The sequence below is a fragment of the Pseudorca crassidens genome, chromosome 20 (assembly GCF_039906515.1).
Source record: "Pseudorca crassidens isolate mPseCra1 chromosome 20, mPseCra1.hap1, whole genome shotgun sequence".
NCBI lineage: Eukaryota > Metazoa > Chordata > Mammalia > Artiodactyla > Delphinidae > Pseudorca > Pseudorca crassidens.
In genome coordinates, this window is record NC_090315.1 from 13,754,996 (window position 1) to 13,781,389 (window position 26,394).

At 55.3% G+C, this 26,394-nt stretch overlaps 2 protein-coding genes across 6 annotated transcripts; one reads left to right on the forward strand and one right to left on the reverse strand.

Annotated features, from left to right (window-relative positions):
• HIPK4 (homeodomain interacting protein kinase 4) lies at positions 1–6,740 on the forward strand. The gene is made up of 4 exons (XM_067718820.1): positions 1–544; positions 3,931–4,287; positions 5,193–6,023; positions 6,561–6,740. Exons 1-4 carry the CDS (start codon positions 80–82, stop codon positions 6,738–6,740), a joined length of 1,833 nt encoding a protein of 610 aa, XP_067574921.1. The 5' UTR covers positions 1–79.
• Positions 6,378–26,271, reverse strand: PLD3 (phospholipase D family member 3). Of its 5 annotated transcripts, none has more exons than XM_067718816.1 (14): positions 26,128–26,247; positions 19,598–19,722; positions 15,985–16,193; positions 15,326–15,416; positions 15,144–15,218; positions 14,913–15,055; positions 14,256–14,439; positions 12,524–12,644; positions 12,315–12,442; positions 11,081–11,281; positions 9,697–9,836; positions 8,931–9,096; positions 8,379–8,478; positions 6,378–8,286 (listed from the first exon to the last, which is right to left on the reverse strand). In XM_067718816.1, the coding sequence occupies exons 4-14, from the start codon at positions 15,350–15,352 to the stop codon at positions 8,099–8,101; spliced, it is 1,473 nt and encodes a 490-aa protein (XP_067574917.1). In that variant the 5' UTR covers positions 15,353–15,416; positions 15,985–16,193; positions 19,598–19,722; positions 26,128–26,247; the 3' UTR covers positions 6,378–8,098. The 5 variants fall into 5 exon arrangements, with proteins under 5 accessions (XP_067574917.1, XP_067574915.1, XP_067574916.1 ...); XM_067718814.1 differs by having other exon boundaries at positions 16,007–16,193; positions 26,128–26,246; XM_067718815.1 differs by lacking the exon at positions 19,598–19,722 and having other exon boundaries at positions 16,007–16,193; positions 26,128–26,270.
• Between the last annotated feature and the right edge of the window lie 123 nt (positions 26,272–26,394).

The following is a 26,394-nucleotide window of genomic DNA, read 5'->3' on the forward strand; positions in this document are numbered from 1 at the left end:
GCGTCAGGGCGGGAGGCCTCGGAAGCAGAGCCCGTGGGGCGGAGGTGGCGGCAGGGCAGTGTCTGGTGGCAGAGGAACCATGGCCACCATCCAGTCGGAGACTGACTGCTATGACATCATCGAGGTGCTGGGCAAGGGCACCTTCGGGGAGGTGGCCAAGGGCTGGCGGCGAAGCACGGGTGAGATGGTGGCCATCAAGATCCTGAAGAACGATGCTTACCGCAACCGTATCATCAAGAACGAGCTGAAGCTGCTGCGTTGCATGAGGGGCCTGGACCCGGAGGAGGCCCACGTCATCCGCTTCCTCGAGTTCTTCCACGACGCCCTCAAGTTCTACCTGGTCTTTGAACTGCTGGAGCAAAACCTTTTCGAATTCCAGAAGGAGAACAACTTTGAGCCCCTCCCTGCCCGCCACATCCGCACGGTCACCCTGCAGGTGCTCAGAGCCCTGGCCCGGCTCAAGGAGCTAGCCATCATCCACGCCGACCTCAAGCCTGAGAACATCATGCTGGTGGACCAGACTCGCTGCCCCTTCAGGGTCAAGGTGAGCGTGGCCATCCAGCCCTGGACACTCTCCTGAGGCTGAGGTTCCCCTTGTCCCACCTCCCAACCCTGAGGTCTCTCCCTCCCTGGCCATGATGGCTCTCCCCACCTCCTGGCTCTGAAATCCCCATCTCCCTACCCCAATTCTGACATCCTCTCCCGCTCAGCCCTGAGGTTCCCCCGTCCTTGTTCAATTCTTAGCTCAGCTCCTCTGGCCCAGTCCTGTCCCTGTGGGGCTGACATTCTAGTGGGGGAGATAGAGTCGCCAAGGTAAACGAGTAAAATATGGTAGGGCTTCCCTGGCGCAGTGGTTGAGAGTCCGCCTGCCGATGCAGGGGACATGGGTTCGTGTCCCGGTCCGGGAAGATCCCACATGCCGCGGAGCATCTAGGCCCGTGAGCCATGGCCGCTGAGCCTGCGCGTCCGGAGCCTGTGCTCCGCAATGGGAGAGGCCACAGCAGTGAGAGGCCCGCGTACCGCAAAAAAAAAAAAAAGAAAAAAAAAATGGTATATGAGTGAGAAGAAGACAAGATAAAGTAGGGAGGAGGAGGAGGTGGGGTGGTGATGAGTAAAACTTTAGACTCTGTGGTCAGGGAGGCCTCCCTGAGAAGGTCACATTTGAGGGAAGTCTTGAAGGAGGGAGGGAGCTGTGTCGACATCTGGGAGAAAGAATCAGTGCAAAGGCCCTGAGGTAGGAGTGGACCAAGTATATGTATTTGAGGAGCACTGAGGAAGCCAGTGTGGCTGAAATGGAGTGACTGAGGGGAAGAGGGAGGAAATAAGATCAGGAAGGTGATGGGGCCTGGTCGTACAGGGCCTTGTGGGCCACAGAGGGGACTTGGGCTTTATTCTGTGTACGATGGAGCCACAGGAGGATCCTGGGCAGAGGAGGGCTGTGATTGGACACAGGTGTTCACAGGCTCCCTCTGGCTGCAGTCGGGGGAAAGACAGTGCGGGGTGACCGCCCCAGTCCGGGTCGGGGATGGGGGTGGGTTTGGGGTAGATCTTTTTTTTTTTCTTTTTTTTTGGCCACAAGGCGAGGCTTGCGGGATCTTAGTTCCCTGACCAGGGATTGAACCTTGGCCCAGGCAGTGAAGGTGCTGAGTCCTAACCACTGGACCGCCAGGGGATTCCCTCAGGGTAGATTTTAAAACAGGACTTGCTGGTAAATCTTATGTGAAGTGTGCGAGAGGAAGAGAGGGCCTGAGGGAGGATGAAAGCCTGTTGGCCTGAGCGACTGGAAGGATGGCAGCAGCATCCTTCTTCATGAGTTTGTTCATCAGCAAACATTTTCCGAACGCCTGCTCTGGGCCTGACCCTGTGCTGGGCACACAGGCATCTCTTCTGCGCTGTCTCGGGTCCCTGGATTCCCCCATCCCGGCTCTGTCCCCTCTGTCTGCTTATGGGTTTGTTTCTGTCTGGTGATGGTTCTGAACTAGGAGCACCGTGAGGACGGAGCCAGGGGCATTTTGGTCACCACCGTGTCCCAGCACGGCATCTCCCAGCACAGCGCCTTCATGGAGTCAGTGCTCAGTGAATGTCAGAGACACAGGGAGGTACAGAGACAGGAAAAGGCAGATCATTCTGTCCCAACAGATGGAGGGTTAGAGACCCAAGGAAGGAAGGTTTTCCACAAATATAGCAGGAGACAGACAGGACAGAGCTACAACACCTGGCGACTGTTGGCACCCCTACCACATCTGTGGAGTGAATGAATGAATCCCACGAACGTTGACTGAATGATCAGGGTCAGTCAAGCTCCCTGGGATTCAGGCCTCAGCCATCTGTGTTCAGAGTCCAGGTTAATAACCATTTCGTCATACTGCCTTCTGCAAATAGAAGGTGAGGGATAGCTGAATGAAAAGCAGAGAAACTCAGGGAGGGAAACCGAGGGAGGGACTAAGAGTCACAGAGATTCAGAGTGAAAAATGGCAGATCGCCCCAGAGGCATTGGGAGAGACAAGGGCTTTCAGTCGTTCACGATGTTAGTTCAACAGGTGTTCATCAAGCACCTGTGTGAACCAGGGGCCCGTGTGGGGTGTTACCAATGCTTGATGGTGAAGACAGAAGAGGACCTGGGTGTCAGGGAGGTGTCCTTCTAGTTGGACGACCCAGAGATGGGGACAGAGAGAGACACTGAGAGTTGAGGGACACAGACAAGTGACGAAGAGGCAAAGAAAGAAAAGAGAGAGATACCAACAAGAGTCAGAAAGAAAGAGAATGACAGGAACAAAAAGCCCATTCATTCATTCATTCATTCACTCTTTACTGAGCCCCTACTGTGTGCCAGGCACTGTTCTAGGGATCTAGGGATGCAGCAGTGAACAGACAAAATCCCTGCCCTTGTGGGACTGATATCCTAGTTGGGTAGAGAGACAATGAACTCCATACAAAAGTAAAAATACATAGTACGTGAAATGGTGTTAAGAGCTATGGAGAAAAGCAGAGGGCTAGGGAGGTGGATAGGAAGGGAGGGGTGTGCTGTTTTTAATAGTGTGGTCAGCGGCGGCCTCCCTGAGAAGGTGACATTTGAGTAAAGACTTGAGGTGAGAGAGGGGAGCCATGTGGACCTCCGGAGGAAGAGCATTCCAGGCAGAGGGAACAGCCGGTGCCAAGGCCCTGAACTGGGAATGTGTCCGGCTTGTTCAAGGAAGAGCGAGAGGCTGGTGTGGTTGCAGCTGGGTGAGTGAGGGGGAAGGTGGGAGGAGGTGTGGGCAGAGAGGGGACCGGGCAGATTGTTGGAGACTTGTGGGCCAGGGTGAAGACTTTGGCTTTTATCACAGGATGTGGTAAAGCCACAGGAAGATTCTGAGCAGGAGAGGGATGTGATCTGACTTAGGTGGTCACAGGGTCCCTCGGGCTGCATGTGAGAAGCAGACTGGAGGGAGAGGGAGGAACAGGGAGACCCGCAAGGAGGCCCTTACATTAGTCTAGCCAGGGGGAGGACAGGACTAGGGTGGGGCTGCGGCTGGGATGCAGAGTGGGCAGAACAGAAGGTGTTCTGCTGGGGCTGCCCTTCTTTGAGAAGGTGGACGTGTGGTCCCTGGGCTGCATCGTGGCTGAGCTGCACCTGGGCTGGCCCCTCTACCCAGCTGGCAAGATTTGCTGATGGACAAGGCATGGGGTGAGAGAGAAAGAGACAGATCTTAACCCTCATGGACATAAGTTCTAGTGGAGACAAACAGAGACAGAGAGACAAGTACGCAAACCAGAGACAAAGGCTGGAGGAGACAGACAGGGACGTAAACAAGAGATCAAGATTCACAGATGTAGCGACAGTCAGATGGCAGATGCAGAAAGACACCGGCAAGAGACGCCGGGGAGGCTCAGATCGAGCGGCTGTCCCGGCCCACTTGCCTCCCTCCCTCCCTCCCTCCCTCCGCTCAGGTCATCGACTTCGGCTCGGCCAGCATATTCAGCGAGGTGCGCTACGTCAAGGGGCCGTATATCCAGTCTCGCTTCTACCGGGCCCCCGAGATTCTGCTGGGGCTGCCCTTCTGTGAGAAGGTGGACGTGTGGTCCCTGGGCTGCGTCATGGCTGAGCTGCACCTGGGCTGGCCCCTCTACCCAGGCAACAACGAGTACGACCAGGTGCGCTACATCTGTGAGACCCAGGGCCTGCCCAAGCCCCACGTGCTGCACGCCGCCTGTAAGGCCCACCACTTCTTCAAGCGCAACCCTCACCCCGACGCCGCCAACCCCTGGCAGCTGAAGTCCTCGGCCGACTACCTGGCTGAGACCAAGGTAGGGGGGCAGGTGGGGTGAGGGCCGTCAGCGAGGCAGCTTGCAGCATCAAGAAAAAAATCTCGGTTAGATCTCAGAGAGGACTGGAAACTTGAGGGCCAGCTGTGGGGGTTGTCACAGCCAGAGGGATCCGAGGGAGACCCCAGGTGGGAATGGAAGTCAGGGCAGCCTGTCTGCCACCTCTGTGACTGCGGTCATCAGACTTGTGTGGCAAGAGTCTGGCTGAGACGGCAGGAAGGACTGGAAGTGTGGACCGGCCGTGGGAGCTGTCACAGCGAGAGAGGGGTCTGAGCGAGACCAAAGGTGGGACCGAAAGCATATGGCAGATCCTCTGATAACTCCCGAGCTGGTCGTGGTTAAAGAATTTGGCAAGAATTGTCTGGGCTTGACTCCTCGGAGGCCTGAGGGCTGGGATCAGATGTGGGGATCAGCTGTGGCAGCAAGAGGGATCTGGATTTGATTCCGAGGAGCAGTAGAGGTTTAGGGCAGCCCTTCTGCTAGCTGCTGGTAGGGGCTGGACCCATGGCTCGAGGGAGGACTGGAGGGCTGGGGCAAGGTGTGAAACTTGGGTCAGTGAGACCCCTGGGTTAGACAAGAGGAGGACCAGAGATCACAGTCAGCTGTCCTTCCTGCAGCAGTAGGAGGGGTCTGGATTAGACTAGAGGGGTTCTGGTGTTAGTGAGCAGATCCCCCAGATGCAAGGGAGCTCCAAGTCAGATCATGGGCAGAACTGGAAGTCCAGGTTCCTGTGGGTGGACTTCATAGCCACGACAGAGCTCTGGGCCAGGCTGGAGGGCCCACTGGACGCTGCGGGGGGGGGTCACACGTGGGCTCCACCGCAGAAGTACCTGGGGCCCAAGTCCTGGACTCGATGTCCACCCCTGCCCCACCCTGTGTCCCACCAGGTGCGCCCACTGGAGCGCCGCAAGTACATGCTCAAGTCACTGGACCAGATAGAGGTGGTGAACGGCAGCAGGGCAGTCCGTCGGCTGACCTTCCCCGACCGCGAGGCGCTGGCGGAGCACGCCGACCTCAAGAGCATGGTGGAGCTGATCAAGCGCATGCTGACGTGGGAGTCGCACGAACGCATCAGCCCCAGCGCCGCCCTGCGCCACCCCTTCGTGTCCATGCAGCAGCTGCGCAGCGCCCACGAGACCACCCGCTACTACCAGCTCTCGCTGCACAGCTGCCGCCTCTCCCTGCAGGTGGAGGGCAAGACGCCCATGTCTGCCGTGGATGCCGCGGAAGACAGGCCCCCCTACTACGGTCTGACCGAGGAGGAGGAGACCTTGGGTCTGGGCAGCGGGCCTTTGTTCCGGGAGGAGAAGGCACCGGGCGTGCAAAAGGCCATCGATCAGCTGGACGACTTGAGTCTGCAGGAGGCGGGGAGTGGGCTGTGGGGCGAGACCCGCACCGACGTCGTCCCCGACGTGCTGGCCCCGCTCAAGGCCGCCGCTGCCGGCCGCTGGGTGCCCGACTCCGGCCCCGAGCCCATCCTGGCCTTCTACGGCAGCCGCCTGGCAGGCCACCGCAAGGCCCACAAGCCACCCACAGGCTCCAAGTCCAACTTCAGCAACCTCATCCGGCTGAGCCAGGCCTCGCCCGAGGAAGACGCCCCGTGCAGGGGCGGCGGCTGCGCGGAAGGAGAGCGGCGAGGGGCCTCTGCGGAGCTGCCTGCCATCCCGCAGTGGGACAGGGATGGGCCAGACATCAAGGACATGACCGTGGATGCTGAGGTGACCCAGGGGGCAGCTAGGAGGCAGGTGGTTCTGGGATCAGGGCCTCCCCAGAGCTCTAGGATCGGGGCATAGTGAACCAACTTTGCCTCCCGTACATTTGCATGGCCCGCAGCTGGCCCAGGATCCAACACACACTACTAGCCCACCCTCAGGATGTGACAAGGCTCAGCAAACACTAATATACCCGTAGGATGCGATGAAGCTCAGCAAACACTAACCCGTATTAAGGCTGTGTAAGAACTCAGAACACAGTAATCCACATATGGGAAGTGATATAGGCCATGGGACAGCTCAGCCCCCCCACCCCAGGAAGATGTGACAGAGCCTCAGCAAACACACCTTCAGGACACATTAAGGTCTCAACACACAGCATTTAAGCCTCCAAAATGGGATGGGGGTTCAGGATGTACAAAATCGTCCTCGGGAATTGACAAGGATGCAGCTGGGATCAGGAGTCCATGAGGGGCAGCGTGGTTGTTCCGGGGTGGGGTGGGGTGCACTTCCTGGCTGATGCCCATCTCTTCTCCCCAACAGAGGCCAGGCCATGAGTTCTTCGACCTCAGCAGCTGTCCTGGGGAATGGCTGGGTCAGCCAGACTGGACCCTGGAGGGCGTCGGGGGGCCACGGGCTCAGGGGCTCCCACCACACCACACCCACCCGCATGGTCCACCCCGGGCCACCAGCTTTGTGCAGCACGTCGGCGGGCACCACTGATGGTGACTCCAACCCTGCCCATCACTGGGTGATGCGCTAGAGGGGCTGGCATCCCCTCCTCAGAGCTATCCCCTGAACCGACAAATTATTCTTACAGAAAGATAATTATCCAGAAATACCCCATTCCTCCCGCCCCGCTCACGGTGCATGCCTGCACACACACCCCGAACACAGGAGGGTTTTGGGGTCTGGCCCGTGGCCCCCTCGGCCAGAGGGACGCAGGAAGGGGGCTGCACCCCACTGGCCCTGCTGCCTCTGTTTATTTCAATAAAGCACTGTTCAGCAGTACTGCCTCATGCCTGTCCTCCCTGCCTGAGGCCTGGACTGGCACGGGGGTGGGGTTCAGGGGGGCACCCAGGCCCTGCTCTCTAATGCTGCACCCAGTCAGCCATTGGCTCAGGCTGGAGACTGTGCTTGGCACACTGACCCATCCCTTAAATATGCTCAGTGCCTGGCACGTAAGAATCCACCCTCAGAACATCCTTGGTGCTCAGCAGGTGCCAGTCTGAGCTTGCCCGATGCCAGGTTCTCAGCGTCTGTTGACCTGTCTTTGCCACACGTGACAGGCTTGGCATGCACTCATCCATGCTTGGGACATGCGACGTGTAAGTTCACTCAGCAGGTGTATGTAAATTCACGCTTGGCACATGCTCTCGTGTCCAGACGCGCGAGTCCACCCTCGGGCTATGGCGGTGGCTCAGCACGCGCGCATCTGGCTGGGGACGTGCCGAGCGTGCAGCACACGCTGTGCCATGCTGGCTACGTGAGGCTCGGTTCATGCCAGCCCTCGAGGTCACACGCGCATGCTCAGCACACGCCAGCTCACGTGCAGTGTGCGCCGACGGCTCAGCGCACGCCAGCCCACGCTGGTCACCCACTGAGGGCTCAGCACACACCAGCCATGTGCTGAGCGTCCAGTACACACCAAACCACACGGGTCACATGCTGAGGGCTCAGCATGCGTGAAGGTGTCCCCACCAGAGGCCCATGCCAGCTGTCCCCTACCCGGCACCCCACCTCACACCACTCAGTCAGGCACAGGCTGTACACACAAGTTATTTACTTCTTATTATGACCTCAGGCCCTCTTTGCCCTGGAAAGTGGGGTGGGCCAGGGGGCCAGGCCCAGCATGCACCCCTACTTCTTCGGGGGCTGATCCCTCCCCCAGCTTGGCTGGGTCCTCTGCGGCCACAGCATCAGGCTGGCGGGGGCGGAGGTAGAAGCGGGAGAGCAGGGGGGGAGCCTGTGGGAGCCACGACGGGGCAGACAGAAGCGGGGGCACGGGGACAGGGATTGAGACCCGGAACACCCGCGCCCGCGGGGGCCTCGCAGGCCTGGCCTGTCCGCTGGACCGGGCCTCAGAGCAGGCGACAGGCGTTGCCCACGCTGTCGGCTGAGGTGTCAAGGTCATGGCTGTAAGGGGAGTCCCAGTCCCTCAGGAAAACGGCCTCCAGCTGGCTCCGCAGGCCACCCCGCCCGTTCTGCGTCACCAGCAGCGAGGTGCCCGCTGTCTCGGTGAAGTAGCTGCCGGACCAGTTGGAGGTTCCTACGGGGAGCGGGGGTCCAGAGAGTCAGGGCCCGTGGTGCTGCCTGGACCCCCTTCCGTCCCCCCACCCCAGCGGCGCCCAGGACGCTCACCGATGTAGGTGGCACGTTCAGTCACCATGTACTTGTTGTGGTTGACGCGGGTGTAAGGGACTCGGGCCTGGGCTTCGTCCGCAGGGACCACAAAGAGTTTCTGAGAGGGAGGGGAGATGCGGGGTTGGGTTAGAGAAGCCCCAGGGTCTGGGGTGGGGAGTGGCACCAGGTCTGCGGGACTGGGGACTCAGCTGCTTCCCTCGCGGGCCTGGGGGCCAGCACGGGTACTCGGTAAACGCCAGCTGAAAGGGAGGACCCTGTCGCCTCATATGCCGCCTGTTCCCTCTAGAATGACTATTTATCCCTTAGGTCTTACCTCAGATGTCCCCTTTTCCAGAAAGTCTTCCACGACCCCTCAGGCTGCGACAGGAGCTTCTGCTGGGCTTCCCCATCCCAGCCCTAACCCCTCTGCCCATGCCCTTGATTCTGGCCAATCAGGGCACAGCCCACTGTGGGTCGTCCCTGTCAGGTGACAGGTGAGCTCCACGATTGCTGTGTCCCCGGTACTGCCCCGCATAGGGGCTGATGGGTAGGTCTGGGGTAGGTGCTTACCACCTGGATGTCAAAGTGGGTGTGGTTGTCACGCAGGGCAGCCAGGGAGAGCAGGAAGGCCCGCATGGATGGCTCAGAGTGTCCCCAGCAGCTGACCAGCAGGCGCACCTTGACGCCCCGCTCATAGGCAGCCCGCCGCAGCCCGTCGTCAATGGCAGGCCAGAACCTTGGGGAGGGGGGTGCAGGATGCGGAGGGAGGCCTCACTTCAGCTTTAGGGAGCCAGGCCTGGGGCCCGCTGCAGCTTCTGAGAAGCCCCAAGCCCCCACCCCATCTCTAGCTCCAAGCCCTGCTCCCCCCACCAATCTTCTCATTGTCTTGTCTGCTGCCCCCAGACTACCTGCTCTGAGCCCCCAGAGTCCAGTCATCGCCACTTCCTATCCCAGATCTCAAACCCCAACCCTGCCGCCCCAAACCTGAATACCCTTAGTCCTACCTCCCAAGCCCGTCATCCCATATCCAGCCCCCACTCCCTGCCTCCTACCTGCAGAAATCCCACATCCTGCATCCTCTGCCTTAAGCCTCCAGTCCCCCGTCTCCACACCACCCCCCGAATATTCTCATCCTCTTCTCTGTCCCCTTTTCCTTTTCTTGACCATCCAGACCCACTCTCCCTGTCCCCTCTGTCTCTCCCCATGGCATCCCCTCCCTCTGTCCCTTGGTCTTGGCCCCGTGCCTGCTTTCTGGGCCCCATCGCTCTCTCTCCTGTCTCCTCTTCCACTCACGGTGGCTCCCTACCTCAACACCTGTCCACGCGCCCAGCGGTACCTGTGCGGGTGGGAGAACTCCATGGTGGGCAGGTAGTTCATGATCGCGATGTAGATGAAACTCCGGGCATTGTCCACCGCGTTGAGCAGGGCTTTCAAGTCTGGGGTGCGGCCACTTGGACACAGTGGTGGGGGTGCACTCTGGGGGACGAGGGGACAGTCAAGACACATGTTCTTCACAGTGGACCCCTGCTACAGACAGCTTGTCACGAGCCAGGTCCTGCGGGTCTCACTAATGCTCAGCCTCCATGAAGGAGAGGGATAATTACCACCGTCTTTTTTTGCAGGTGAGCAAACGGAGGCTCAGAGAGGGTAAGTGATTTGCCTAAGGTCACACAGCTGATAAATGGAGCCAGGGTTTGAACCTAGGCTGTCTGGTTCCAGAACTTATGCTCTAACCCAGTGGTTCTCGACATGAGGTCCCTGGTCAGGCAGCAACAGCATCACCTGGAAACTTGTTAGAAATGCAAGTTCTTGGGCCTCACTGCCCATGGCACACAGAACCAAGGTGCTGGGGTGGAGCCCAGGAAATTGGCTTTCCACAAGCCCTTCTGGTGATTCTAATGCATGCTCAAGTTTGAGGACCTCTGCTCTAATCACTTTTGTCCCTGACTTACAGTCCAGCCTGATGGCACTCATGTGCCCAGCCACACCAGGCCCTTCACCCAGCTCTCTCCATCCTCACAACAGGTGAGCAAACTCGAGCTCTGAAAGGGGTAGTGGTAACGGGGGAACCATTAATGTCCCGTGGGAGGTCACTGGAGCAAAGGACCCCAATGAATCGTGTCCCTCCATCCATGCCTTAGTGTGGGCCCTCCAGGATGACACTGGGCCTGGCCAGGTGACTTGCTGGGGGGGACCCAGGTTGGCCACCCCAACTAGTGAAAATATCAACAGCTAAAAGCAGCGATGCCTTGTCCAGAGTGCCAAGGGCAATAGTGGGTGCTGTCCCATAGAACTTTCCACATTGATGGAAACGTTCTCTATCTGCACTGTCCCGTATGCCAACTGCTTGCTATGTGTAGAGGCTGAGCACTTGAAATGTGGCTAGTGTGACTGAGGAACTGAGTTTTTAACTGTAGTTCATTTTAATTGATTAAAAATGCGGCATGCAGCTATACTGGACAGGTCACCCAGGGCTCGGCCTGCATGGACCCAGCCGTGCCTCTCACTAGACCTAAGAGGTGGTAAATATTGCAATACTTATTTTCTATGTGAAACCAAGGCCTAGGGAGGTTGGGACACAGCCCAGGCCCCGAGTGAGCAGAAGTGACAGCCAGTGGTCAGGAACCCCCATCCCTACCAAGTCACTAGGCAGGGCTTGATGGGGGCCGAGAGAAGGGATGTGGCCGGGGTGTGACAGGCCCCTCTTCCCTCGGACTCACTGCCAGGTAGGCCAGAGCAGGGGTTCCGTTGAGGCAGATTTCCATTGGTGTCTCTTGATTGTAGCGGGTGTCATAAAGCCGGGGCCAGGTTGACGGGATGGAGCTGCCCGCCTGGCCCAGATACCAGTAGGCCTCGAAGATCTTGGTCAGGTCTCGAGCTAGGCAACTGCAGTTGTACATGACCACGCCCAGCTCCTTGACCTGTGGGAGGGCAATGCTGAGCCCGGGGATGATGGCCTGGTGCCCACAGATGACATGGACACCTGCAGCCCTTCCCCCTGCCCCCCACCAAGTCCCCCTTCCTGCCCCTTGCCCTTCTATCTCCCCCTCTCTCTGCCCCTGTCTCCTTTCTTTCTGCCCCTTAACCGTGCCCCCACCCCCCTTCCCCCAGCTAAAGTCCTGGGATGGACATGATCTTGACTCAAGATTAAAATCTTAAGTTTTGGTGAAAATCAGTTATTCCAAAGCTCCAGGTTTCCTGAACCTTTGCGTACACTGTTGCTTCTACCCTCCACTGAGCTCCTACTCAGTCTTAGGTCTCAGCTGACAGTTTCCTCCTCCGGGAATCCTGCCTTGACTGCCCAGACTGTGTCAGGCATTCCTTGAGGCTCTCAGGGTCCCTTGGGCCTCCTTCATCACCCTCTCTGGTGACAAACCTGCCTCCCCATTGGACTGGGAGGACAGGCACAGGGGATGTCTCAGGGAGAGCTGTGTGTTCAGCATCTCCCCGCGGGGCTCCTCCAGTTATCAGATTAGTTTTCATCTCTTTTGGGAGACTTTCCCTGGTACCCCAGGTTGGGTCGCCCGTCCTGGTCCTGACCCCTCCACTTGTGCTCCCGCCTCGCCACCAACTCAGACTTGACCCTTTTGGGCTGACACTGGTGACAGGCCCGTCTCCACCCTGGACCGGGGGTTCCAAGAGGTCCACCATGTTCCCAGCATCAGAACAGGGCTGGGCTTAGAGCAGGCATGCAGAGAGTGAATCATGAAGGTCAAATGGGTGGACAGGGCCTGGAATGTCCTGTAGATGCCATCGGGGATCAGAGGGGCTTCCCTGAGCAGAGCGAGTGTGGTGGAGGGCTGGATTTGGGGATGTTAGGTAGGAGGTGGGGAGGAAACCATTGCAGAGACTGGAAGAGAGGACTCTGGGGTTGAGGCAGGGCGCAGCTGGAGGCCGGGCGCCCTGTGGGGCAGGGAGCGGCCTAGAAGGGCGGTGGGCAGGGTGCAGGCAGACCTGGGTCAGGGAACGCCAGTCCATGTTGGCACTGCCGAGGTAGAAGTGGGTCTGGTCTACCACCCAGAACTTGGTGTGCAGGACGCCATGGGTCAGCTTCTGCATGTCCACTGTGCGGACCTGGGCACCTGGACAGACAGGGGTGGTGGTCAGGGTGCTGGCTTGGGCAGCCCCAGGCCCAGCCCACCCCCAGCTGCCCCCTAGCTCACCGCTTTGCAGCAGGGCCTGCAGATCTGCCTGGGGCTGGGGCCCACTTGGCTTGCTCACGGCAATGCGGACCTTCACACCTCGGGGTGCCAGGGTCTGTAGCTGCCGGAGGACCTCCTCGCCCTGGGAGGAGGGGAGAGCCTCTGAGGGGCTGGATGAGCCAACTCTCCAACCCCACGCAGGACCCCCCATGGAGCTGTTTTGAGATTAAGCTTCTAGATCTGATCAGGCTTTACATTAGCCGGTACACTCAGGGAAGGCTTTACACAGGTTAAGATGTTAAAACCTGTATCTGTTGTATTTTATTGATTTTTTGGCTGCACCGCGTGGCATGCGGGATCCTAGTTCCCCGACCAGGGATTGAACCCGTGCCCCCCGCAGTGGAAGTGCAGAGTCTTAACCATTGGACCACCTGGGAAGTCCCTTTATCTGTTTTAATAATTGGCGATCTGAGCCCTGCTAGGGCCTCCCTGCCACTCCTGCCCTTCACGGGACCTTCCCAAGATCCTGACTTGGAAGTATCAATGCCCGTCACAGAAGGGACCTCTGGGCACCTTGCAGGATGTTGGGGGCACAGTGCAGGCTTGGGGTCTGGGAAGGTTTGGGTGAGGCCTGATGATGCCAATAACATTAATAGCAACAGCCATTGATTCCCTGGTTTCTACTGTGAGCCAGGGCCCCTCTAAGCCCCTTTACATGTGAACTCACTGACTTCTCACCACTCTCACTGATGAGGCAAATCTGAGTATATCCCAAGGTGCAGATGGGGAAACTGAGCATTGGAGAAATCAACGGGGAAGCAGGATTTGAACTCAGATGGTCTGCCTCCTATGTCTCTGCTTTGTGCTTTGAACCATTCCAGTAGGAACCAGCAGGGCGTGGGAGCTCATGACTTTTTTTTTTTTTTGGCTTGTGGGATCTTAGTTATCCAACCAGGGACTGAACCCGCGCCCTTGGCAGTGAAACTGCAGAGTCCTAACCACTGGACCGCCAGGGAATTTCCAGCTCATATCATTTTTAACTGTCGTATATTTTTTCAGGCAGTGCTTAATAAACCTCATGATTTTAATACATTTTAAGCCTACCTCTGACAAAGAGTGGCAGCAAGGAAAGGGGAAAAAAAGGGACAAATTCACCATGTCTTTCGATGAAGGGCTTATCCACCTAGGCTGTTCCTTTTCAAATCTTGAAGTTTTACGTTTTTTAAGTTTGTCTGCAGACCCTAACAAGGCTATCAGAGCAAATGCTTATAAAGGGCTGACTCTGTCGGGCATTGTGCTATAACTGGCAGGGATTAGCCCGTTTCATCCTCACAAGAGGGGAGTGCTAGATATTCCCCCATTCTACAGATGAGGAAACTGAAGACCGAGAGGTGAAGTGACCTGCCCAAGGTCACACAGCTGGGAAGTGGCAGCCTGGCTTGAGGCTGGGCTGGTACTCACTCCATGTTTCCATTTCTTTGTGTGACAGGGTCGGGGCAGCTTGTGGGTGAGTGATATCTGCCAGCCTAATCCCTCGTAACCAAACCCATACCCTGACATTCAGAGGCCTCCAGATGACTATGACAAAACGCCCCCAGTCCAGAGGGCCACGTGAGGGCCCGCTGTGTGAGACATGTCCACCTGTCTCCCGGGCTATAGGGAAACCCCTTTCATCCACCTCCCCAGTGCCTCCCTCCAACCGCCCCCCCCGCCCCCCCACCCGCTGCCAGCTAGGGCCCAGGTTGCCAGGTACCTGCTGAGCAGAGGGCTCCTGAGTGTGGGTGTCGTTGTTGGTGAGGGTCCAGTAGAAGGAGGCAATGTCCAGGCTGCTGTGGGCACCGGCGAGCAGGCCCAGCCAGGCCTGGCTGGTGGAGGGGTTGACCGTGGAGGCATTGGGGAAGTCCAGGCCCTCGGGAATGCTCTCCACCAGCACTGCTCTGGGGGGTGGGGGGAGGCAGAATCAGCCATAGGGGGCTGGAATGTGAGTGCTCACTTCTCTGCCCACGGAGGACGGAAGACTATGTGTATTTGTGTCGGTACTCATGATTCTCTGTGTGTCTGCATTTGTCTGTCTAGAGGCGCGGAAGGAAGGTTGTGCATGTGCATGTCTGTGTGTGTGTGTGTGTGTGTGTGTGTGTGTGTGTGTCTGTCCACAGATATGGATGGAAGATGCCATGTGTGTCTGTTCACAGACAGATAGAAGATGATGCTGTGGCTGCCATGGCAACAGTGTGGGGGAAGGAGGTGGGCATGGAGGGAAGAACCGTGACGGTCCACTTGGGAGTCGGCGATCACCTTATTCTGTCTCGACCACTGGGTGCAGGCCCTGCTTAGTGCGTGTTGAAGTGTCCCTGGCCTGGCAGGGCCCCTCCCCCCACCATCTGAGGCGCCCACGCCCCCCTCCACTTACTCGCAAGGGTCATAGCAGGGGGCTGGGCGCTGGTTGGGCCCAAAGAGATGCAAGTCGCCGTATTCCCATAGAAACAGCTGAGTCATCAGGGCACCGAAGCCCACGACTGCCAGGATGAGGACCAGCAGGACCCAACGGGCCTTCTGTGGGGAGGAGGAGGTGATCAGCCAGCCCAAGGAGGGCAGCCCAGGCCATGGCTGAGACAGAGTGAGGGTGGCGGTGGGCTCCTACCTTTTCTGCAGCTTTCCACGCCTCAATCTCGTTCATGGGTAGTTCGTTGGAGGGCTCCTCGGCAGGCACCTTCAGCTGGGGGACAGGGATGATGGTGTGTGTGGGGGTGACAGGGCAGCTCAGTGGGGCCCCCACCCTCTGCTGGGTCCAGCCCCTCCCCACTGGGTCCCCCATCCACCTACCTCCTGGTACATCAGTTTAGGCTTCATCTTGCTGGGCAGCCAGGGGTTATACAGATTCCAGTGGGAAAGTGGGTGTGTCAGGGTCTCCAAACTGCAGGGAACAAAAGCTGGCACTGTGTGGGGTGTTCTAGGCTTTTGGGGGACATCACAGAAAGCGGATCAGCCTCGGGCTCACGGGACTCCCTGGGTTGCCTTGTCTGTGATCACGGGGGCCACTGGCACTGTGCCTGCCACCCCTAAAGGAGGAAGCTGACTGCTGGTCAGTTGGGATTTCGAAATCCCTCTAAGTCCAACTCCTCTGCTTTCCTCCTATTCCTCTGCAGTACCCTCCCTGCCCCCCTTTAGTGCCCACCCTGCCCCCCCCAAGCGCCCACCCTGCCCCTCATCAGCACCCACACTGCTCCCCATTAGCGCTTTCCCTTCTCTGAGCTCTAACCTATACATTCCCAAAATGACAGCTTCGGATTGGGTCAGCGGAGCCCTAAATCTTTGTGCCTGGCTTCTCCCAGCCCTGGGATTACCCAGAAGTCATTTTCCAGGTGGCTCCTTTGCCCTCACCCTCAGGTAACAACTAGACAGCTCAGGCCGGGAGCCCAGGACCATCGCGGCCTCCCCGTCAGACCCCAGCCCATCCCCGAAACCATCCTCCCCTCCCCTACCCCAGAGGGGCCTCGGCCTTACTCGGCAGGCGGCTGCTGCTACCTCCACGGGGCCCCAGCTTCTGCCCCGACAGGCTGAGCAGGGGCGGGCGGGCGGGGGCGGGGATCGAGGGGGCTCCGCCCACTGCAGCGGGGAGTCTGCGCAGTGAGCGCGCCGGTCCGGGCTCACCGCAGGGAGAAGGGGGGCCCGGCCGCCCAGTACAGCCAACCTGACGGGGGTGGAGGGAGAGTACATGGCTGAGCGATTGGCTTTGCTACGGTCCACCCTAGAGCCCCCATGTTGGGTAGGGAGGCCACAGGTAAAGAGAAAAAAGACCCCCACATCTTTTCTCGTCTGCAAACCTTGTGAATTTTTGTACCATGGGCATGTATTACCTGGTCAAAAATAAATACATAAATAAGATTAATGACTTTAAAAATTATAAAATGAAATGGAATGATCAAGGCTGAATAACATGATTTAGGAACGTAGCGATGAAATCAGCTTAGAAGACACAGCCCACGCTAAGGGAGGGGAAGAGCGGTGGGGGGGAAGGGGATGGTGGGTTTTCCCTTGGACTGTGGACTGCAGTCAGTGTTTCGTTAAAAAAAAAAAAGTCAACTGATATTTTGAGAAGGATTTTAAAAATTTTGTCTCTTAAATCCAGGCTCTGGCTGGAGGGGTAAGCAAGGTTTCCCACATACCATCTCATATCTCCGAAGCAGGATTTAAGGCCACAGATGGAGAAATAAATTGGAGGTCCCCCTCCCCGCCCACCTTTCTCAATGAAAGAGGGGCAGGACCCCCTTCCCCACATCCAGGCAGGAAGTCAACAGATGCAGAGAAGGATTATTACTGAGGGGAGCAACAGCGTTGGAAGTGGTTGCCTTGACAGCGGGATTTGGGGGTGGGTCAGGATTGCTTTTTATCGTCCGCCTATTTTCTTTTTTAAAATTGTGAAATATGAGCGACTTACAGAAAAGAAGAGAAAACATCTCTGTGCAGGTTAAAAAATAATTCTAAAGCCTACACAGGTGTTGCCGCGTCCCAGGTTTTGTCACGTTTTAAAAAATTCATGCGCATGCATTAATGTGTTTTAAAAAAAAGAAGAAAAAAGGAAGGAAATTCCAAAAGGGAGCCAGGTTCTCTCCTCACCGCAGTATCCTGCCTAGATCTGAAAGGATAATTTGGAAACCCCTTTCCCCCCAACGTCCGATCCCAGATTGGCAAGGGCGGAAGAACACAGCTAGATCCCCTCCTATCATTGCAGGGAGCGAGCCAAACCGGGATGGGTCAAATGGATCCAGCAAGAAATGGCAACAGATCAAGGTTATTTGGAACTCCAGAGGTCACCAAGAGAAGCAGAAGATAAGTCTTGGATGTGGCTGGCCGCAGGGTTGGAGGGTGGGGGGAGGGGGAGGCATGGGGTGCGAAACAAGTTTGCCTTTTATTTATCTATTTGTGAAGGGCCTTGGTGAGAAATGTTTTATTTAAGAATATGGGGTTGGAACAGCAGGTGATGTGAAATTAGGGAAGCTGATAAACAAAAACAAAACTGGGCAGAGGTAGGGCGCGGAGCTGTGAGGGACCCTGCAAGGTGAGCCAGGGGAACTGGGATGGCCGTCAATAAATCAAAAATAGGAAGAAAATAGATGCATTTCATTCAGTTTGTTAGCGAGCTTTTGGCTTTCAAATTGTGCCGTGATGATAGGTCTGTAATGATGGGTTTAATTTTGACTTGTTATACTTTTATCAAAGCAATACACCTAAGGTATCAATATTTAAAAAGAAAACTAGTCCTGAAGAGGTGGTGTAGACTGGGTTAGATTGGCGAGGCAGTTAACACTGTGGCTCCCAGAGCCAGGTGCCTGATCTTAATATGAGCCTCAGCGTGTACGTGACTGACTTCAGAGAAGTGACAGTGCATCTGTGCCCTAGTTTCCCCATCTGCAAAATGGGCACAGCAAGAATAGCACCTACTTTTTACAAGGCTGTTCATTAATTTTGCACACATTTATTGAGTACCTGTGCACCAGGTATTGTTTTAGGCACTGGGGATATCACTGTGAACAAAACTGACATGAGGAAAGACAGACAAAAAACAGTATTAAATTAAATTATATGTTAGAAGGTAATAAGTGCTATGGAGACCCAGGGAAGAGGGACAGGGGTGGGGCCGGGGTTGGGATTGCTTGCAATTTTAAATAAAGAGGTCAAGGAAGGCCTCGCAGAGAAGGGGATGCCTGAGGGAAAAAAACTTCAAGCAGAGGAGGAATGGAGCTACTGGACATCTTGGGGAAGAGTGTTCTGAGCAGAGGGAACAGCCAGTGCAAAGGCCGTGAGGCAGGAGTGTGCCTGGTGTGGATAGGGAAGAGCGAGGAGGCCAGTGTGTCTGTAGTGGAATGGCCTGTGGGAAGAGGGAGAGGAGGTAAGTCTGAGGTGACAGGACCAGATCATGCTGGGCTACCTGGACTGTGGCAAGAAGGACGGGGCCACGGGTAGGTTCTGAGCAGAGGAGGGAACATGATCTCCTTTGGGGGTTGTGGTGGGTTGAATGGGGGCCTCAAAAAAGATATGTCAGATGTGGTCATCACTCCTGGAACTTGTGAATGTGACCTTATTTGGAAAAAGGGTCTTTGTAGATGTAATTAAGTCAATGATTTAAAGATGAGATCATTCTGGATTATCTGGGTGGGTCCTAAACCCAAGGGCAAGTATCTCTAAAAGAGACAGAAACGAGACATGACCAGGGAGGCAGCGACTGGAGTGATGGGCCGCAAACCCAGGTGCACCAGGAGCCACCGGCATCTGGCGGAGGCAGGGAACAGAATCTCCCCTAGAGGCTCTGCAGAGAGCACGGCCCTGCTGACACCTTGATTTTGGACTTCTGGTCTCCAGAACTGTGAGAGAATAAACTTCTGTTGTTTTAAGCCACGCAGTTTGTGCTCACGTGTTACAGCAGCCCCAGGAAACGAATACAGGTTGTTTACAGGCTCCCTCTGGCCGTGTGGGGAACTGACTGGGGTGGGCGTGTGATTTGGGGGAACACTGAGGAGGACCAAGTTTGGGGAAAAGACCAGGAATAAATTTTTTAAAAAATATCAAAAATAAATAATGTGTGTCTTTTGAACATGTAAAATTGGAGATGTTTAAAATCTGAGTGGCTCCTTCGAACTCAAGGAATTCATATATATCAAGTGCAGAGAATGGGCATGCAAGAGCTTCTCAACAAATATGATTGTCTCAAGGGTCCTAACAGCCAAAAAGAAAAGAAAAAAGGCATGATTCCCTCCGCCTCCGTCCTCCCCACCCTCAGCCAGGCAAGATGCCTGCTTTTTACTGTGGGCCTTTACTCACTATTTTAAAAAATGCACATAGGCCTTCCATGGAAATTAAATTGAGGCTCAGGGTCCTAGCTGCGGGGGCCCTTCCCCAACATCCCCGTCTCCAAAAGAGGACTGTGGCCTCAGCTGGACAGGTATCCAGCACCCTCAATCCCCAGATCCCTAGGGGGAGCAGGGCAGGGTGAAACTGAAGCAGGATATGGACAGCTGGGCCGACAGAGCCAGGCCGGCAAGTGCTGGCCTTCTCAGCTCACCTCAATTCCAGGGTTCCCAGGAACCTAGAACTCACCCCGGGGCTCCAGTGCAATGCCCAGGCTGGTCCTCATGCCCTGCTTCCTCGCTGGTGTAGGGGGCACCTCCACCAGCAGGTGTGCCCCTCCCAGTGAAACGGGAGGGAAGGGGGCAGGGCACAATCTTTAAAAGAATGACACAGACGTTGAGGATACAGCATAAACTGGTTAGAACCAACTAGGTCCGAGGTGGCGGAAGATTTGACTTCCAGTAGACTTTGAGCCTCATTATATATATTAGCACAGGGGTCCCCAACACCGCGCCACGGACCGCTAGCAGTCCACGGCCTGTTAGGAAGCAGGTCGCACAGCAGGAGGTGATCGGTGGGCGAGCGAGCGAAGCTTCATCTGCCGCTGCCCATCCCTCCGCCTGAACCACCCCCCACCCACCCCGCTCGTGGAAAAATTGTCTTCCACGAAACCGGTCCCTGGTGCCAAAAAGGCTGGGGACCAATGCATTTGCATATGCTAAATGACACAACCATAGGTGCCATGACAGTTCCAAGGTGACCTAAAAGACCAAAAAGTGGGCGGGGCCCAATTCCTGGAAATCTCCTCCCCTTCCCCAAGACAGTTGGAATAATCCCCCCACTCATTAGCCAATGAAATTACCCAGCCCATAAAAACTACCCCATACTTCCGGACCTCTCGCCTTCGGAGATGGCCCACAGTCTATGAAGTGTGTTCATCCCAGGGCCGTTCTTGCCTTTTGAGATGAACCACATTCTGTCTATGGAACGTGTATCTCTCTAAATAAACCCACTTTTTACCTATCACTTTGTCTCTCACTGAATTCTTTCTGCGCTGAGACATAAAGAACCTAAACTTCATTAGGTCCTGAGACCGGGTGTGTGGTTTCAGTTAAAAGAACGTGGGTTCAAATCCCACTCTGGGTTTTGGCTGCGGGACTGAGTTGTGCAGTTTCACCAGCCCACAGAATATCTCCCTGTTCCCTTGGCTTGTGTCCTGCCTGACTTGGGTTGTGAACCACAGCGCACAGAAAAGGAAGAAGCAAAGCCCACCCGGCTTTTGAGACACGTGTTGCCTCACAGCTCCCTGAACACCCGTGAGGGTTGGGGTGGGAGACTTGATCCCTCTTCCATAGCAGTGTTTTGGGTTGGAGGGGCCAGGGTTCAGATCCCACCCGTCACTTTCTTACTCAGTGACATCAGGCGTGGGGCTTTACTTCTCTGAGCCCTGCTGGCCTCATTCATAAAAAGGGGATCACTTGGGCTTCCCTGGTGGCGCAGTGGTTGAGAGTCCGCCTGCCGATGCAGGGGACACGGGTTCGTGCCCCGGTCCGGGAAGATCCCACATGCCGCGGAGTGGCTGGGCCCGTGAGCCATGGCCGCTGAGCCTGCGCGTCCGGAGCCTGTGCTCCGCAACGGGAGAGGCCACAACAGTGAGAGGCCCGCGTACCGCAAAAAAAAAAAAAAAAAAAAGGGTGATCACTTTATACCCATCTGGGGAGTGGTGGCTGGGGGATCTCTGAATGGTTTAAGGGGGTGCGTCTTGCAGTCCCAACCCCCTGGGTTCAGATCTCAGTTCTGTGTGTTACTGGGAGAAGAGGCTCCCTTCTCTGAACCTCACTTGCGTTCCTTGCATTCTTAGAACAATGGGTAGACTAATATACCAACCTCACGTTTGCTGGGCAGTCAGTGAAACCATCCATAGCAGGCCAGGTAGCACAGATACAAGCTGGCTGGTTAGCTGTGTCCCCTAGTACCCTGGACACACTTTTATCATAGATAAACCTATATGTGTCCCTTAAAAAGCTAAGTCTATGTCTGATTTATTCCTCTACCCACCCTGTGCCTAGCACGTTGTAACCACTCAATAAATGTTTATTGAAAACAGAAGAAAAGAAGCAGTAGAATGGAAACCCTTGAGAAAAGACTTTCTTAGATGTCTCTCTAGATCTAGTGACACTCGGTGTATACACAATGTGTAAGTAGCTTGTGTTCTAAGCCCAGAGCAATAGGGTAGGTGCAGATAATGACACCTCAGCCTGAGGGTAAAATTCAAGGTTGATTCAAGACGTATGAAAGTGCAAAGAAGGGTGTGGGGCCAGTTAGCTGCTGAAGCCCACGTGAAGCCCTGGGCAGGCCATACGTCAGGAAACATTCACTAACCTATGGACCTTCCATACGGTTCAAAACAGAACTGTTCTTGGGTTTAAAGGAGCCGATTTTCATTCGATTGTGCAGACCCCTTCGGACTGACTGCACAATTGTCTGTGGTCAAGTCTACAGAAAACAGAACAGAGCACTGGTTTTGTAAACTTTTTTGTTTTGTTTTTAGCAGTAGACCTTTTATTTCAAAGGACCCCCTAGAAGGTGCCCCTTCTAGGGAGAGAAGATGCTCAGTCTGAAAAACAATTAAATAAGTAAAAAAATACACACACAATCCCCTGTCCCCCAACACTCCAGCATGAATGGCGAACACTTCTGAACTGGAACTCAAAAATCTAAGCTGTCCCACCCCTACTCAAACCCCCTCTGTGGCTCCCCATTGCCTCCAGGACCAAGTGCAACCATCTTACGATGTCCTCTTGGGCCCTACATGGACAGCCCCTGTGGACCTTCCCCACCATTACAGCTTCAGTCCCCCTTTCTGACTCCAAAGCTGTCTCCGATTCCCACCTCCTCCCTGAATTTCAGCTCCGGAAGTCCCATGGCCTCCTAGACACCTCCACCCAGGTGTCCCTAAGCCCCATACACCCACCATGTCTCCAACTGTCCTTAGGATCTCTCCCAAACCTGCTCCTCCCCCAGGTCCCCCTTTCAAGGAGAGCTGTTCTACCCATCCTTCAGGTCTCAGCCTGTGTGCTACCTTCTCCAGAAAGCCCTGACTCCCCCAGAGTCCTGGGCCTTGTCCTGGACCGCCCACAACTTATCCACTTGGCCTCCCAAGTGTGTCTCCCACCCAACCCTTTTCTCTCCCCTCCATGGCCCCGAACTGGCCTCTCCCACTTGGGTTGCCACTCCAGCCACATCCTGTGGCTCCCAGCCTCCACTCAACCCTTCCAATTCCCCCTCCATCTGAGTCTGACTTGTCCACCCTCTGCTCAAAACCTTTCTGTGGCCCCCCCCCCCGGTATCTGCAGGATAAAGTCTCAGCTCCTCACTGTGGCTCCCAAAGCCCTCAATGATCTCCCCTAAATAACCTCTTGGGCTTATTCTCTTACCATCCCTAATGGCCTAGTCATATCTAATATTTTTCAGTTCCTCGAACTGAAACCACACTTTTACCACCAAACCTGCCCACAGCTTCTCCTCCTGCCTAGCATACCTTTTTCTCCTCTTCATGTTGCTTATTCCCATCAGCTCGTGTACCACCTCCTCCAGGAAGCCCTCCCGGACCCCCTGTCTGGTCCAGGCATCCTTTTTGGGATCTGACAGTCCCCTGGGCTTCTCTATCCCAGCCCAGACCCCTCTGCCTGTGTTTTCCCCAACCTGGCCCTGACCACTCTGGGCTGTCACTACCTGATGATAGATCTGTTTCTCCCACTGGACTGCAAAACCCGTGAGGGCAGGGCCAGGCTGGCTCAGTCACTGCTGTGTCCCCAGTATCACCCAGCACAGGGACAGTACATGGCAGATGCTCAGTGGCCAGTTCATCCATCTATTCATTCAATGAGTATTTATTCAAGACTACTGCTGACAAGCCTTATCTAGAAATTGGAGATATAGCACAAAAAAAAAACAAACAAAAAAAAGTCCCTAGGAAGGAAGAAATTCTTTTGAGGGAGTAAGACAGTAGATTAAATGAGCGAAACATATAGTTGGTGACTTGGAGAAAAATAAAACAATGAAAATGGTTGATGTCTCAGGTCAAAAAGAACAACACAACACATCTGGGGCAAAGAAGCATTATTATCCCTGTTTTTCAGATGAGGAGGTAGGGCTCAGGGAAATCACTGCCCAGGTCACACGGCGTTGGTCTGTTGGCCGAGAATTTGAACCCAGAGCTCAGTTCTGTGCCAGGACATTACACTGTCAAACCAATTCCCCAAAACACAGAATAAGGCAGAATGTCTTTTCCTTGCCACCCTCAGGGAGGTCTGAGCCTGTGAAAGGATAGGATGTGGGAGAGCGGGGTCTCCTTATGTTTACTGAACCAGGCACTGCTCAAAACACTTTATATATTCAATTCTAACAGCAGTGGTTTTTTTTTAGCTCCGCTTAACAGATAAGGGAACAAAAGACCTAGAAAGGTTAAGTCACTGGCACAAAGGGACACAGCCAGGAAACGGTGGAGCCAGAATTTGAGCCCAAGCTGCCTCAGGGTCCTGAGTGTAGACAGCTGCCTCTCCTGCTGTGTAACATCTGTAGATCTGTGACGCCCTCCGTCCCTCCCCAGTAGCCTCTCAAAACCCCTACCAACATCCCTCCCCACCCCATCCCACCCCAAATCTTTGAGAGGGACATTTGAAGCTTTCTCCAAATACAAAGGATATGTGAGTGCAGCTTTAAGAAGAGGAGTCTGGCTGTCCTTCCAACCAGGCTGCTCTTGCCCATCCATCCTTGGTAGAAGTTCTCCAGCTGCTGCTGCTTCTTCATGTCACGACATGTCACATCAGATCACATCCCTCCTCTCCTCCAAATCCTCCCATGGCTCCCACCTCACTCAGAGTAAAGCCAAAGTCTTCTCCATGGCCCATGAGACCCCAGATGATCTGCCCCCATCACCCTGCTGACTTCATTCCCCATCCCTCTCCTGCCTCACTGGTCTCCTTGCTATTCCTTAAATATTCCATGCATGCTCCTACCTCAGGACCTTTGCATTTGCTGTTCTCTCTGCCTAGAATGCCGCTCTTCCCCCAGATAGCCATGTCACTCTCTCCTCTCTTCAAGTCTTTGTTCAAATGTCACCAGATCACCCTACTTAAAACTATAATCTTTAAATCCCCCAACTCCCTCCTAACACATCATATAATCTACTTCCCTGTTTGTGTACTGTCTCTTACTCCTCATAGAATGTAAACTCCATGAGGCCAAGGATCTCTGTTTTATTCACTGATGTGTCCCCAATGCCTAGCACAATGCTGAGCATGTAGAACATGCTTAATAAATATTTATTGAATGAATTAACTTGCATTTTCATTCCCATGTTGCAGGATGTAGCAACTGAGGCACAGGGCCCTTAAGCCAGCTGCCCAAGGTCATTTAGTATTATTTAAGTACTAAATGCTAGAACCAAGATTGGAACCAGGGTGTTCCAGTCCCCAGGCACACACTGTAATGGCTGTCCTACATGGCCATGCTAAGGCAAGCTGAGCGACTAAGATACTTACCTTTCCACCTGGGGATTCAGGGTTGCTGAGGTTTGACAAAGGTGTGGTGAGACCTGCCTCATCTCTCTGCACCCCCAATTCTATAAGTCAAGGAAGGGTTGGGTCTAAGCTTTCTAGAGTCTTCCTCCCACCAAGCGCTCCTCGACTCCTGCCATTGGTGAAGTGCTCTCAATTTGGGGGTGGGAAATCAGTCACTCCAACAAGGTAAGGAGATAGGGATTAAGTATTTACATGAGCAAGGTTCGTGATGGCTGATGGGTCACCCCCTCAGGTGTGGTGATGTGGCAGAGGTGAGGACAGCATAGTGATCATAATGTGGGACAGCAGGGGTTGGCTGGTGTGGCAGAGAGCATCAGGATACAGGGAATGGTGACGACACCACGGTAATGATGAGGGCAGCTGGGGGGAGGGGGAGAGCGACAATGAGGAGGGGATGAAGGTGACTGGATGAAGGTGAGGGTGAGATGATTAATAATATTAGCTCAAATGGCCACATCAAGCTGGGCATGTCACAAGAAGAAACACGCAGGATCCTCACAATCATCCCTGACGTAGGTGTCCTTGTGTGCGTTTCACAGATGAGGAAGCTGAGACTGCAAACGTGTGATTAGGTGGTCAAGGTTACCCAGATGCTTAGTGGTGGAGCCAGGATAACGGGCTCTAGTACCCGATATGTGAGAGGGGACACGGGGAAATACCGGAGACATGAAGGGAAGAATAACAACTGTAGGGCAGGGCAGGTCCTTATGGGGAAAACTAGAAGCATTAGGCATGGACAGCGACTGTCAGAGGACGGGGAGGGATGGAGACATAAAGGATGAGGAAGATATAACGGAAGCGTGAGCGTAACTTACGGAGATGGTGACAGGAGGCGTGCGAAGGTGACACGGGGGTATGATGACGATTTATGAGAAGGACTTCGTAAAGGAGTAATAGCAACAAAAGAGGGGTGCAGGCGATATGAGAAGGCGACACGACTTAAAGGGGGGTAACTCCGACAGTTGGTGGCCATGGGGACTTAAAGGAACGAAATCTTGTTAAGGGGGTTGACGGCGACCTAAGGAGGGTGATGGCGACATAAGGGGAGTGGTAACGATGTAAGCGGGATGCAACATAAGGAGAGGAATGGGGACATAAAGGGACAGAGGACGATATAAGAGGAGAGATGCAGTATATTCGAAGGACGACACGAGGAGGGCAGCCGAGACGCCGCGCCCCCAGATCGCATATTACCTGCACTCCACGTCTCCCACTCCTGGACTCAGCCCCTCACGCACCTTCTAGGCTGGAGCCCCGCCCGACCGCCCCCGCTGCGCGCAGGCGCACTCCGGCTAGACTGCGGGCCGGCGGGGGCCAGGCAATTGCCTTTCTCATTGGCCGCGCTCCTCGCTAGCGTGGGGAGGGGAAGTGCCTGGGAGAGGGCGGGTGGTCACGTGACGGTTGCCGCTGTGCTCTCGCTGGTGGCTACCCGGAGGGCTAGAGCGGCCGCGGGCCGGTAAG